This window comes from Brienomyrus brachyistius, chromosome 8 (assembly GCF_023856365.1).
Source record: "Brienomyrus brachyistius isolate T26 chromosome 8, BBRACH_0.4, whole genome shotgun sequence".
Lineage (NCBI taxonomy): Eukaryota > Metazoa > Chordata > Actinopteri > Osteoglossiformes > Mormyridae > Brienomyrus > Brienomyrus brachyistius.
The window spans coordinates 8,155,378-8,169,103 of NC_064540.1; the positions used below are offsets into that span (position 1 = coordinate 8,155,378).

The 13,726-nt window shown below is 42.7% G+C and overlaps 2 protein-coding genes across 9 annotated transcripts; one reads left to right on the top strand and one right to left on the bottom strand.

The window, feature by feature from the left end:
• Positions 1–1,115: 1,115 nt before the first annotated feature.
• kbtbd12 (kelch repeat and BTB (POZ) domain containing 12) lies at positions 1,116–8,330 on the top strand. 4 transcript variants are annotated; one of them, XM_049022009.1, is made up of 7 exons: positions 1,116–1,276; positions 1,602–1,653; positions 1,947–3,039; positions 3,305–3,575; positions 4,076–4,226; positions 4,968–5,165; positions 6,226–8,330. In XM_049022009.1, exons 3-7 carry the CDS (start codon positions 1,979–1,981, stop codon positions 6,393–6,395), a joined length of 1,851 nt encoding a protein of 616 aa, XP_048877966.1. In that variant the 5' UTR covers positions 1,116–1,276; positions 1,602–1,653; positions 1,947–1,978; the 3' UTR covers positions 6,396–8,330. The 4 variants fall into 4 exon arrangements, with proteins under 4 accessions (XP_048877966.1, XP_048877964.1, XP_048877967.1 ...); XM_049022007.1 differs by having other exon boundaries at positions 1,116–1,271; XM_049022010.1 differs by lacking the exon at positions 1,602–1,653.
• A 112-nt stretch (positions 8,331–8,442) lies between these two features.
• Positions 8,443–13,374, bottom strand: LOC125747158 (interactor of HORMAD1 protein 1). 5 transcript variants are annotated; one of them, XM_049022012.1, is made up of 8 exons: positions 12,688–12,734; positions 12,359–12,429; positions 11,832–12,057; positions 11,402–11,565; positions 11,075–11,120; positions 10,803–10,890; positions 10,037–10,152; positions 8,443–9,493 (listed from the first exon to the last, which is right to left on the bottom strand). In XM_049022012.1, the coding sequence occupies exons 2-8, from the start codon at positions 12,412–12,414 to the stop codon at positions 8,669–8,671; spliced, it is 1,521 nt and encodes a 506-aa protein (XP_048877969.1). In that variant the 5' UTR covers positions 12,415–12,429; positions 12,688–12,734; the 3' UTR covers positions 8,443–8,668. The 5 variants fall into 5 exon arrangements, 4 of the variants coding, with proteins under 4 accessions (XP_048877969.1, XP_048877968.1, XP_048877971.1 ...); XM_049022011.1 differs by lacking the exons at positions 12,359–12,429; positions 12,688–12,734 and adding an exon at positions 13,262–13,374; XM_049022013.1 differs by lacking the exons at positions 12,359–12,429; positions 12,688–12,734 and adding an exon at positions 13,262–13,374 and having other exon boundaries at positions 8,445–9,493; positions 11,898–12,057.
• Positions 13,375–13,726: the final 352 nt, after the last annotated feature.

Below are 13,726 nucleotides of genomic sequence, written 5' to 3' on the forward strand. Positions count from 1 at the left end.
AGATTTACCTCACTATTCTACATTAGTAAATTGTATTTTACCGATGCAAAGACGTTAGAAATGATGTATTCCGAGTTTATTCCAGATTGTATCTGGCGCACACTTTATTAAATCGGGGCAGTCACATCGTGAGCCTTTATAACGCCGCACCGGCGCGAATCGGTGAATCTTACCATCCCTAATTTCTATGGTATTTTTTAAACGTTATTTCTTACAGACTCAATCCATCCATCCACTCACCCTTTCATCTTACAGTCACATATTACTGCGGGGTTTCTCTGCATCATGTCCGCAGGTCATCTGCGGCTTCTTTCCGGAACAATGACCAACTGTTAATATTTTCATTAATAAATGGAAGAGTGGATTGACCATTACTTTCCGACTGAGGAGCTGATCTTTGACTCTGAGTGTTGACCGTAGCAAATTATACATTTCAGTCAGATTCCATTACGACATAGAAAGGTTTTTAATGGATTTGGAATGTTAAAACTGGTGACAGCATCACTTTATTAAATAGTAAAACAAACAATAAAACATTGTTCCTTTACCACTATATATTAGCTCGTATGAATATGTTCTTAAGGGATTAATCAAGTGTGACTGTTGTGTTTATTCTGGTTTTAATGCATTTAAATTGACACTTGCTATTATTTGCCTAAAAAGGATTACAAGAGAGGAAACACCACCACTTTAAGAGACGAATGTCAGGAAACTTGATCTCGTTCTCATGCACTGCCAGACAAATGGGTACAGCCCTGGTACAATTTTGTTCCCCAAGGTACAAACAACATTAATGTGCCGCCTATGGTAAAAAAAAATGTTCCTCAGAGTCTATTTCTGTACCTTAAAAGGTACATTGACCCACAGCTACAGCACACAAGTGATTGTACCCTCAAAGGTACAAATTGGTACTTTTTCCCTGATAGTATGACGTTGCATTATCATAAGACTAAAACAAAAACGACCTGTGCATTAAAAAAAAAAGTTTGCTCCTCTGTGTGACTCCCATTGGCTGATTATTAAACTTTAAATAAGCGACAGCAAATACGCAGGACGGTTTCTGGCCTGCTTGGCATTTCATATGAGTGCACATTGCAGTCTATTTAAAGCTCTGCTGCAACTAAGAGCTGGCTAATGACTGTAAACAGTCTGCGATGCGTCAGGAAAGTTTTAAGCGCTGTTCTCCATTGCTCCATTGCCGTACGTAAATAAATGCGATGCCTCCTTCGTCCAACAAAGACTGAATGACCACGAAAACAAAGGAAAGGCTGGTAGGGTATGCTTTATGTCCCGCTCACCTCACTGAAGCATGCTTGTAGTGCCATACTTTATGTTCTTATGCCTCTTACTTTAACATAGAACGTGCCAGGATTCACCTCCCCTGAATTGCCTGGACCAGCTCCTAACACAGAGGGACACTTCAGTTCCATGCTTTGTTTGGGGGCTTTGTCTGGCATTCGTTAAAGGGGCCACTGAGATCAGACCCCCATCAAGAACTAAATAAAGCATTGAGAAGCTAACGATGACATAACGTTACTAAAATACTCTTTTTGTGTCGCTAGATTTGCTGACAGTCTTACACTGACCTTGTTCTCTTGCAGGCCTCAAAATAGGAAATTCTGTATTGCTTGGTCTAAACAACTTGCAAGACTGGTATGTCCTTCAGGCATACGTTAGTGACATTTGGATCATAAATTATTTGTTTACATTCTAGCACATTGACAGTGAAAAAGCTGTTAGATATTAAGTGTAGAAAACAGAAGAGATCAGACAGTTGCTTCTCTACAGGCAGTTCTTAATGATCGGTGAAGTTGGGGATGTTTATAATAAACCATAAAGTGACCTCAATTTGACCTGGTTTTAGATTTCCCTAAAGAGGAGCCGATCTCATTAGGTGACCGAGCTGTGTAGAGAATGTGCTCAATTGTTTATTTTGTTTATTTCAGATTTTTGAGTATTTTTTTTGCTGCCGTGAGCCATGGATCCCAAAAACAAGCACGGCCTGGCGCTTCTGGAGCAGCTGTGGACGATGCGCGAGATGGGCGAGCTGACCGATGTGGTCCTGGTGGTCGAAGATGTCTATTTCCCTTGCCATCGTGTGGTCCTGTGTGCCTTCAGCCCCTACTTCCGGGTCATGTTCACCTGCGGCTTGAGCGAGTGCAGCCAGCGTGAGGTGGTGCTGAGGGACACACCCGCCGAGAGCCTGGGCCTCCTGCTCGACTACATGTACCTGGCAGAGCTGCCCCTCACCAACACCAACGTGCAGGGCGTCTCCACCGCCGCCTTCCTGCTGCAGATGGACGATGTGTTCAAGCAGTGCCAGCAGCATATGATCGACCACATGGACGCCTCCAACTGCCTGGGTGTGTATTACTATGCGCGGGAGCTGGGCGCTGAGGAGCTGGCTGATCTGGCGCAGCGTTATCTGCGGCAACACTTTGCCGAGGTCTGCCTGCAAGAGGAGGTGATGGAGCTGGAGGCGCACCAGCTGCTGCCACTGGTCGGCTCAGATGACCTCAACATCACACGCGAGGAGAGCATCCTGGACATGGTGCTGCGCTGGGTGGACCACCGGCGGGCAGAGAGGGCCACGCACCTCGCTGAGCTTCTGCGCCGCGTGCGGCTCCCTCTAGTGGCACCCGACTTCCTGCGAGAGGCAAGGCGGAGGAGCACGGTGCTGCTGGGGGATGCTGAGTGCCTGGAGATGGTGGAGCAGGCCCTGGAGGCGGCCCGGCAGCATCCTGCCGCGGCACCGCGGCGTCTGAAGCTGCGATACGGCATGGAGACCACTGACGTGCTGCTCTGTATTGGAAATGACGGCCAGGGCATCAGGTCACGGCAGGGCAGCTACTGCGACTACAGCTTCTGCTACGCCGCCAGCACTGGGCGCACCCTCTTCATCACCTCTCCCCGCTACGGCGAAGTGCTGGGCTGTGTGTGCGCCGGCGTGGTGACTGAGGACAACCAGATTGTGGTGGCTGGGGAGGCAGGGGCCCGCAGAATGGCCCGGCAGAAGAACAGAACCGTGGATATCTGCAGGTAAGAGTGAGCGCCCCGGCAGACAGGAGGTGTGACCGACATACTGAGCGAGAAGGTGACAGCGACAAGTAATGAAGGCAACAAAAGGACCAATTCGGATGAATTAGTGTCCAATTCAGGAATGGACTTGCTTATGAGACAATCATGCTGATAGTGAATTGTCACAATCGCTCATGGTTAGAGATACTTGGACAACGAAGGTCTAAACAATTCAATGAATGAATGAAGTAATTACACCCACTGTCACATTTACTTGCCATCGCAGGTACAAGGCATCGGCACAGGGCACCTGGGAGAAGCTCTGCTCAGTGGAGTATCGGGATATGTACGCTCTTGGCACTTTGGGTGACACTCTCTACCTGTTGGGGGGCCAGATGAAGCTGAAGAACCACTACCTCATAACCAATAGCGTGGAGCGCTGGTCCCTGAAAGGCGGGCCCTGGAGAAACTCCGCCCCACTGCCAATGCCATTGGCGTGTCACTGTGTTGTCAGCTTGAAAGGCTGTCTTTATGTACTGGGAGGCAGGACACCACAGGTAATGGCTTGAAATGGAACACTCGGTTTATTTAGTTATATCTGTGGTACCTGATTTGAACTTTTATTATCTGAATGAAAAATATCAATCCTTTGGGTAAATTAGATGAAACCCGGTTAATTTCATTTGTTAATGCCAATTCCAGGCTTCATAATTGCTTATATCAAATCAGAAGTTCTATAATTAACTGTAACATGAATTATATAAGATGAATATAAAATGAAGCAATGATATGGAATCATATTGTGTATTATATTGTGTGCATGTTTTTCCAGCTTTGTTTAAATGTGTTCGTTAATTTAGAATCTGTGCTTTTAACTGTGCTGAGAAATAAGTACACAGATTTTTGGAGCATAACTATAGATCCATTGAAACATTATTGAGATGAATCTGCATTCAAGGCTGACTCTATTCAGACCCTAATCAAGCCCCCCCAACCCCCTTCCTGTTCCACACCTGGTTATCCCCGTCACTGCCCCGTTCCGGTCCTGTCCCTGCAGTGTGACAGGCCGGATGACGAGCCCGACCGCTTGAGCAATCGTATGTTCCAGTATGACCCCGAGGCAAACAAGTGGGAGGAGCGTGGGTCCATGAAGTTCTCCAAGTACCGCTGCAGCGCGGTGGTGCTGAACGGGGAGATTTACGTACTGGGTGAGGAGGAGGACTGGGGGCTACAGTGATAAACGTCTGAACTTAACAGAGTGAAGATTATTTTGAAGTGTTTTGCATGAAGATATACAGCTTGTGTATATTCCATTAGCCAACTTCCATTTGCACATCTTTTTTTGTACTATTTCACCATAGTGGTACACCGCGTTGCATGGTTTTGCTTGTTTATTTATTGATTTAGTGCCTTTTCCCTTGCATATTTATCATCTTTTTACATACGTTATCTTGCTGTATTTATTTCCTACGTACTTTATTCATTGTTGTATTTCTTTCTGTGCTATTGGACAAAGAAATTTCCCCCATCTATCAATGAAGTTCAATCCTATTTTACAGTTCACTCTGAAAACGGGTCGTTAGATATCAATAACTGAGGGGTTTGATCCCTCTCCAGAATCACAATCTTTTTTGCCATGGCTTTAGCTTTGAGAAAGACATCTAGGTCCTACAGCTTCTACATTTTATTTATTGATCATATGTTGTTACCCAGAGTGACGCACAATTGATTTAGTAGGGTCAGAAAGTCTCTGGAGCAGTTGGGGGGGATTAAGGGTTTTGCTCAGGGGCCTGATGGTAACATCAATCTGCTGACAGAGGGATTTGAAACAGCGATCTTCCAATCACAGGCTAGAGAATCCTAGCTCACTGAGTCGCACACCACCCCCAGTTTCTCTGGCAAGAACACCTGAATGACAACCAACCCCTATTGTGCTGTTGCCCCTGTAGGGGGCATTGGCTGTGAAGGAGCTGACCGTGGACAATCACGCCGCTGCCTTGATGTCGTGGAGATTTACAACCCAGATGGGGGCTTCTGGAGGGAGGGACCCCGGCTGCCCTATCCGCTCCTCTCCCTGCGCAGTGGGGCATCCAATGCAGGGGCTGCAGGAGGCAAACTCTACGTGTGTGGCTTTTACAGGGGGGCTGGTAAGCACCGTGCCATACAATCACCACATGACCCCAGGCACCACCTCCATTGTGAGCATATCCTTGATAGTCTAACACCCCAGTGCTGCAGACTAAATATTGATCATTTCACCTGCTGTGGAACAAGATTTTACTAATAATCAACTTGATAAGTATCAACGAAAGACATAAAATGCATGTCTATACATGGGATTAGATTTTTTAAATGATAAATTATAATTGTATTAGCTCAGTTCAAAATAAACAATTCTCCAGTGTCATAAAGGTCAATGTCACAAGGTCTTGATGCCCAAATAGGATGTTGGGTTACATCTCTAAGTGTGTGCAGTTTAAGTCAAGGGAGGTGATGCTACAATTATAGAATTGTACAATCCCTTGGTAAAACCCCACTTAGAATATTGTGTGTAGGTTTGGTCATCATACTTTAAAAAGGACTTTACTGCCTTGGAAAGGGTGCAATGTAGGGCTACGAGAATGATTCCTGGTTTTAGAGGAATGTCTTATGAGGAGGTTAGCTGAGTTGAATCTGTTTAGCCTCGAGCAAAGGAGACTAAGGGGGGGACATGATCCAGGTATATAAGATTCTAACAGGTTTGGATGCTGTTCAGCCAAATAGTTACCTCAATATTAGTTTAAACATTAGAACTCGAGGCCATAGGTGGAAATTAGCAATAGAACATTTTAAAATAGATTTGAGGAAGCACTTCTTTACACAGCGTGTAGTTAGAGTATGGAATAGTCTCCCTGCTAGTGTAGTGCAAACTAAAACCCTGGGTTCCTTTAAATCAGAGCTAGATAAGATTTAAACAACTCTGAGCTATTAGTTAAATTTTCCCCAAATGAGCTTAACGGGCCGAATGGCCTCCTCTCGTTTGTAAATTTCTTCTGTTCTTATGATGTTCAGTTTTAGTGCTGGAAATCTACATTTTGGGGAAGTTTGATATCGTACAGAGTGTACAGTGAAATAGGGAAATATTTACTTTAGTCAAGTCTAATACAGCCCTTAGTGCTGAGGTTGCTGAAGCTTTGGTCAGACAGTATTCCAAACCTTTCCTCTTAGATCGGCATGACGCCATCATCAAGGACATCATAGAACTCGATCCATGGGAGAAAGTGTGGACTATGGTGGCACGGCGTGTCCTGATGCACGACAACTATGACGTGTGCCTGGTGGCCAACCTCAACCCTCGCAATCTTGTGGCCCCACCCTCGGATGCTTCAGATGAGTGATGCACCTAAGAGTCAATCTGAACTAGCATAAAGGCGCCCTTGTTATACCAAAGCTGGCACCGTGTGCAACATCCATCTGGACAATCGACATTGCTTTGGCTCTGTGCACCCATTAGCTTAACGTATCCATCCATCCATCATTCATCAGAGCATGGAAGCAGCAAGAGTACATGGCATGCAATGAGTACTTGTACCGGATTTAGAGGTTTGTTACGTTACTAACACTCATTGCTCAGTGCTGCATAATGTAGTTAATGGTAGTTTAGTGTTAAAAGTCATGATTTTTTATGGAGGTCCATTCACTGGATTCCTCATTGTGAAAGCAGCATAAGGATTTCTGGTTGCAGTGAATCCCACACTGCACCCTCAAGATTTCTTTGCAAAGACTTTTTTAGGTAGAACTGGCTATACATGTACATGGACTGGGCTGCCCAATTTTGGCAATTTAAAATGTACTGTTGACTGAGGGGACAATTAAATTATTATGCTGTTTTGTGTAAAACATGCTTGGAAAAAAAATCTTTGCTCACAAATTTTAGTTCTAGTGATTAATCTCAATGATGAAAGTGCCCTTATAATGTAGGCACATCTTGTTGATGTCTAGTTTGTCCTTGGCCCAGAGGTCTCAGAAATGAAGAAAGTAATATTTCACAAATGAGAGAATGTCTTCTTGACAGAACTTCAAATTCAGTGCTGATAAAAGTTTACTGAGTTTAATGAGTAAGGTTGATATAATACTGTTTTTATCCTGCCATTGCGGCTTTAAAATCAAATATTTTCAATTTTTTAAACTCGCAAAAGAATCATTTTTACCAATCTTTGATTTAGCTGAAAAATAACCTTTCATGTCACAAAAATCTTCACTTGAATAATACAGATTTAGCAAAACTTCATTGGACATAAACTCTGCCCATTAGCTTTTTCATTTAAGTGCAGGTTATGAAAAGAGAAATGTTCCCCTAAGAGGATATGGCTGATACTATACAGTTGAGTAATTGCATGGTGTACATTCTTAAGTTTTTTTAAGGAACATTTATAGTCAAGACTCCTATCTAATTTTTCATATCTACGTCTTGAAAACCTTCTGCATCCATTCTAGTTTGGCCACCGCAACATAGGAGCCACTGATAATCAATGGTCATAATGGTGGATTAACCTAAAATGAAGTATTAACAAAAAAGAAGTTAGTTCTCGTTTCATAGTTATACGTGTTCATGTATTTATACACGCACACACAAACGCTGTTCTCTACTAACACTCACTATTAAGGATTGCTTTTATAAAGTTATCTGTGATTTCACAAACATGATTTTGGAAGCCTATAACAAAACTTTGCTTTTCTTTGCTAGTTTGTTTTGACGTTTAAAGAAATCCAGTGCACCTGTTAGGCAAGATGTGCATCTTGTAAATGTTGATTTATACTTCGGTGTTGAGCCTAAACAGAGCTTATGCCATGTTCTCAGTCTCCACACCAGCACCAGTGTGACTATGAGGTAGGCTATGGCGTTGGGTCTACGCCATACCTACATCCTATTGACAGTGTAGAGGGAAGCAGCCTGTTCTAACAGCACATTGCTGCACCCACCACACAACAAACCACCTCAGGGATGAGAACCAAAGTGAAAGTAACTTTTTTTTTCTGGTGATTGAATTGCCAATCCTGCCACCAACACAAAATTTTCCTGTAAGTTTGGGGACTGCTTTGCATGGCTGGATGTAGATTAACATCATACCCAGTACAAAGCAACTGCAAGTTAAGGGCCTTGCTCAAGGGCTCAACAGAGTAGGATCACCTGACATTCTCAGGATTGGAACCAGTGACCATCCAGTTGCTGGCACAGATCCCTAGCCTCAGAGCCACCACAAAAGTATAAATCAGCCTTATGTCCTCACTGATTGTAATGTTTTAATAAAACCTTACTGTTCAGTGGTAAACTTTAGTGTTCCTATGTAAAATTTTGGGAATTTCAGAAACCGAGACTGAGAAACAATTTCTGTCTTTTAAAGATTAATTTTTAATACCAATAAATGACATTTTCCATTAGATTTGTAGTAACTGTGGCCACATTTTTGTATTGTTTGCACACTTTATACTTAACATACTTAATTCTGCAACTTTTACCAGCAGAGAGCTAAAAACCTTACCAGTACATTTCTGAGTGTATACAGAAGCAACACATAGTGGCGTCAATAAGTATTAAGTACTGAGACTGTAACAATCACTGTCTAACTGGTGACTCGTATTGAGATTGAATATCAGATCTCCACCTAAATCAATCAGAATCATCGCTGATGCTAAACAGCTGCCAGAGACCTTTATTTTGCGGTGATGTCTGTAGAGTGTGTGGTTTTCCTGTGACCCAAGTTGCCGTCGCCATTGAGTACCCAGCATGGCCTTGTACCGCGTTCCCTTTTTTCGGCTGAACACCCCCCTCGCCAGCACCTTGGCACAGGCCCACAGGCTGTGTGGTAGGCAGAGTCCATGTCATTTCTGTCTCAGAAGGGGTGGCTCTGGGGCTTCTCCTCAGGGCTCGCTTAGGTCTGTTTGCCTTTATATGTCCACGTCCCATCTTGTGGACACCTGCTTGTTCATCCTTGCAGCTAAAGCCCTGTGGACTCTTCTTTTCACTTGGGGGGGCATTCTCCTTACAACATCTCGGGATACTGCCGGACCTGTGCTTGTTCTTCCTTTGTGCACTGGCAGAACGGGTACAGTAGAATTTCTGCAAGGGTTCCTTGCTTGCCCCAACTGCCAACGTGTTGGCCAAACACTCTGTGGGTATCTCTGCCTCGACAGCTTTTGACACCTTCTCTGGGTCTTCCATATCCCCCAGAGCAAATGGTTCAGGACCCCAGAAACGCATACCCTCCTGGTACTTGGTCTTCTTCGTTACTACATTTTCAAACGGGCAGGGTGAGGTCTGCATTGCTCTGTCTGTCACCTGCTCTGCAAGCCTGTGAGAGGAGACCAGGGTGCAGAGTTGCGATAGGATGTCTCCCATCATGCACTGTTCTTTGCCATGCTCTGCTCTCAGGCTCTCTAGGTCACGATGGAGGATCTCCACAGAAGAATGCAGGGCACTCACCTCCACACTGATCTGGGACACAAAACACATTTAAACATACTTTACTGCACACTGATTTTTGTGTCACCCTAACACAGTAAATGGACAGTTTGATGTTTCTGTTCCCACGCTTTCCTCCTTTAAGTGAATTAGATTCATTGTTCATTATTCTTCTTGACTATCAATGATTCATACAGTATCCTAATTTAAGTGGAATGCTGATAATCTTGATTTTTTTTTAAATGTAATTTCTTCTCCCACCTGGAATTCTTTGGTACCACAGGACGAATATAATAAGAATTATTTCTTGAAGTGACATATCTATGTTGGTTGACTAACTTTCATGAACACGTTAACAAAAGTAATTTAACACAGCAAGAATCTTCTAAAATGCAGGTTTATCTTCCTTCAGAAACATTACCCTTCTAACCCGGCTCGGACAGCACCATGTTCCCTCTCCCCCAAGATTTCCAATCTAGACCTTTATAACAGGCCTTGTGTAGACCAATAGCAGCAACACCCCACTGGTAGTTATTTCCACAGACTTTTTCAGCTTGCCTGTTAGAATCTACACACCTTTGTCTCTCTGTCCTCCACGTCTCTGAGCTTTTGTGCCAGGGAGGCCAGTTCATTAAGAAATGATTCCAGAGGTGACACCACACTCTTTTGCACCATTGTTGCATGGTCTTGAACTAAAGCAAAGAGCCCAACATGATCTGTTATTTAGGTTGAAGGTTGGACACATCAGGGAGAGCTATCACCATTGTCTGTATATTGACCCATCCCCCACTGCTCTATCTTATGCGTCACTTATGTTCTTGCTGCATCATTGCAGTTAAAATGTGAGAACTACACATACTGCAGAACTGAGACTTAATTTTGCAGAAACCTTACTTTTACAACTGGTCAACCAGCACAATAGCACCACCTACTGGACAGAACAAGTCATTGCTGAGAGACCGAGTTATCAATAGGAGGCAGGGAGCAGGAAGGCAGTACCCAAGCAATGAACCTTGATGTTCACTTATTTACCAAGCAAAGAAAATCTACTTTTCAAATAGCAACAAGTGAATAATTTTGAATGTCCCGCCCATTCACCCCTCTATTATGGGGATAAAAAATTAATATTTTGAGAGAGAATGTCTGATTCCATCCCACAACCCCAGGCCGGGCAGGAGCCAGAAGAAGGGTTGATGAATGGATGAATTGATGTCTGTCAGTAAATCAGTAGAAAAGCTACACACCTAAGAGTGAAACATTCCAGTACGCATGGAGTATTTCTTACATCACCAAAAACAGATTTTGTACACCATCATGGATCAAGTCTTCCAGTGAAACCTACTTGTTGTTGTCAGACTATCTAAATGCTCTAGAATAACTCTCTTGGCAGATTCTATGCTTCCATCAATGCTATGAAGAGTAAGCTTCATCTGAGAAAAAAAACAGAAGCAACCCATTAAGTTTCTTCCAAAGAACATGTGTTGCATCAAGCTGAAACCCTCACAAGCCACAGGGCTTTCTGGTTGTTGTTTCAGGGCGGTGAGGACATATGTGAAACGGAGTTTCACATATGTGAAGAAAATTCTTTCTGTTTTGCTGCCCTACAGCACTTACATTTTCCATAGTGTTTCCCAGTTGAAGTACACGGTCTGCCAACATGCTAAAAAAAAAAACAGGATCAAATGAAATTTGTTTTTCAGTGAACAAAATCACATGCATCCAAAAGTTCAAACAAATTAAAGACATCAATGTATTGAAGTTTGTCAAAAGTCAGTTTAATATTCAGTTACTGCTTTGACACTTGATATATTCCTTATTAGCGATTCAAAAGGAGTACTACAAAAAATCCAATAAACAAGAACAATCTCAAATTTAAAGATATAAGCCCTCCTGAACCTTTCGGACACCACAAATCTAGATCAAAGCTAAGTTTAGTTTTACCTCTCATCCCTCTCTTTTGCTTTCCTCTTATCTGCCTCAAACATCTCCAGTATCCCTTTGTTTGTACTATCTGTGAGAGTCGGCACTTTGGTTTTGTCCTGAGAATCTCCCCCAAACAGGTATGGCTTGATCTGATAGCTTGTAGAAACTCTACATTCATTAACCTAGAAGCATGTAAGTGTCAAACAGCACAAACAGATGGTGTTTAGCAATAACTATTAGTCTAATAATGTTTATGCTTCTCAAACTTCCCTCCACCAGGCCTGTAACCCGAAATAAATTTCATGGGGTGTCTGGCAACCCTACTGACAAAACTCCCTCGAATGACAGTGCAGATGTAAGGGGGAGGGACCCTCAGCAGATTATGATTCAAACACGTGATTTTGCCAGCTGGCTACGTGCCTGCCATAAAATAACCAAACAAAAGCACCTGCAAAATAAGGCAAAAACAATGCACACTGGCCAGAAAAACCCAAGGAACGGGACACTGGAAAACCTCTGAGTTCTGCTGTGAGGTTCTGGATGGGAAACTCATCTCTACGGACAAGCCCTGCGACTGATCGGGCCAGAACTGTGATCCAAAGAGAAACTGGGAGTCTGTCAGGCTGGAGTAATCGCTGGCAGCAGGGATTACACTGGATAACTTCTGAGGAACCCTGTGAGAACAGTGATTGACAATAAGACCCAAATAACATCACTGCTGTATATGGTCACCAAACTATACAGCACTGTACTCACCGACAGACCTCAGGAATAGGTTAAACACGTGACCTCTACGTCCTAATACCTATGAAACCTACTTAGTCCCCGTTATTCAGCATGCTGCCTTTTCAAAGCACCCGTCATAGTAAATACAGCAATAGTATCTGAAAATTGCTTCATATAATTTATTTATTACAGGTAAGATATTAGGGTATTTTAAATGATATTTAAATATGTATGTTTAGGACTACTTACCCAGATGCGGGCGGAATGCTTAAAATCTCTTTTATGTTCCACGTGTTAGGATTCATTTTTGAAAATCGGTTCTAATAAAATAAAGTAGCCGACTTGGTATTTTCTATATACAATACACGGGTGAAGAATAAACAACGTTAATTATTAATACACCGGAGTATTACAGCAGCTAGCTGGCTAGCTAATTATATCTCTGAGCAAATACAACATTTGGGCGGGGACCTTTGTGAAAAACGACGTTTTCAAAACAAAATTAGACGGATTCCTTTACATTTCCCGTACTTAGCTTTGCGCACCATGCTTTAATAATAAGTTTTTAAATGGTAAACCTTTCGTTTTGGTTCTGAGGCCAGGTAATTGCACGTGAGATCGGCGAGTTGTCACGTGGGGCTTATCGTAGGCGGGAATTTTAGCCGTAACTCCTCAAATACCCGGAGTGAGTGCGACCATGCTGCAAAGCTTACTGCCCTTTTTACACTTAGCCGACAGCAATCAGCACTGTTCGCTTTCTCCATTTCACGTATTTTTTCGACAGCCATTTGTACATTAACATGCAATATGTTATGGATAGTCTGGCTTTAAAATGAGAACATCATTTATTATAAAAATGTAATGAAGGTTCGTAATAGCTTGATGTAGTAATCTTGATGGACCTGAATGGACATTCGTTAACAATTTTAAATGTCGTAATACTTTATTACATTATTAAAATATTAATTCAGCTAAGTTCTTTTTTACATATAATCATATTGCTTCAAAGATGTAAGAAATTTGCCCGACTCATGTGAAGTAACTAATCTGTTACAAAATATCTGCTTAAGCTCTGCTACATTTAACCCGTGTATGCACTAGATTGCTATCAGTAACAATTCAGAATAACAGAACGCGATTAGTACTGCTTACTGTTTAAGTACATGAAGGGGTTCTGGTTTTCTTGTCCTGTCGGTTTCCAAACAATTTCCACGGGCATTTCCGCTCCAAATTCCGGAATGACTTCCTGCATATCCTACCGCCATGCAGTCTGCTGCAGAGGCTTAAGGTGAGCCTAGATCAGTGATTCCCAACCGGGGGTACGCGTACCCCTAGTGGTACGCGAGCACATTACAGGGGGTACGTGGAAAAAAAAATTATATTTAATTTCCCTGATGATGGGTAAATATTATCAGCCATTCCATTAGCTGTGCCCTGGTATAGAAAGAAAATCTATCTGGGATGTGTTGCTTAATGAATTAAATGTTCAAGTTATGGAGATTTAATAAAATGTTTTAAATTTGATAATCAGTTGTACGTTCTACTTTTATTGAATCATCAACACATTTGACAAAGGGGGTACTTGTGGTATGAGAAAATCTCTCAGGGGGTACACAA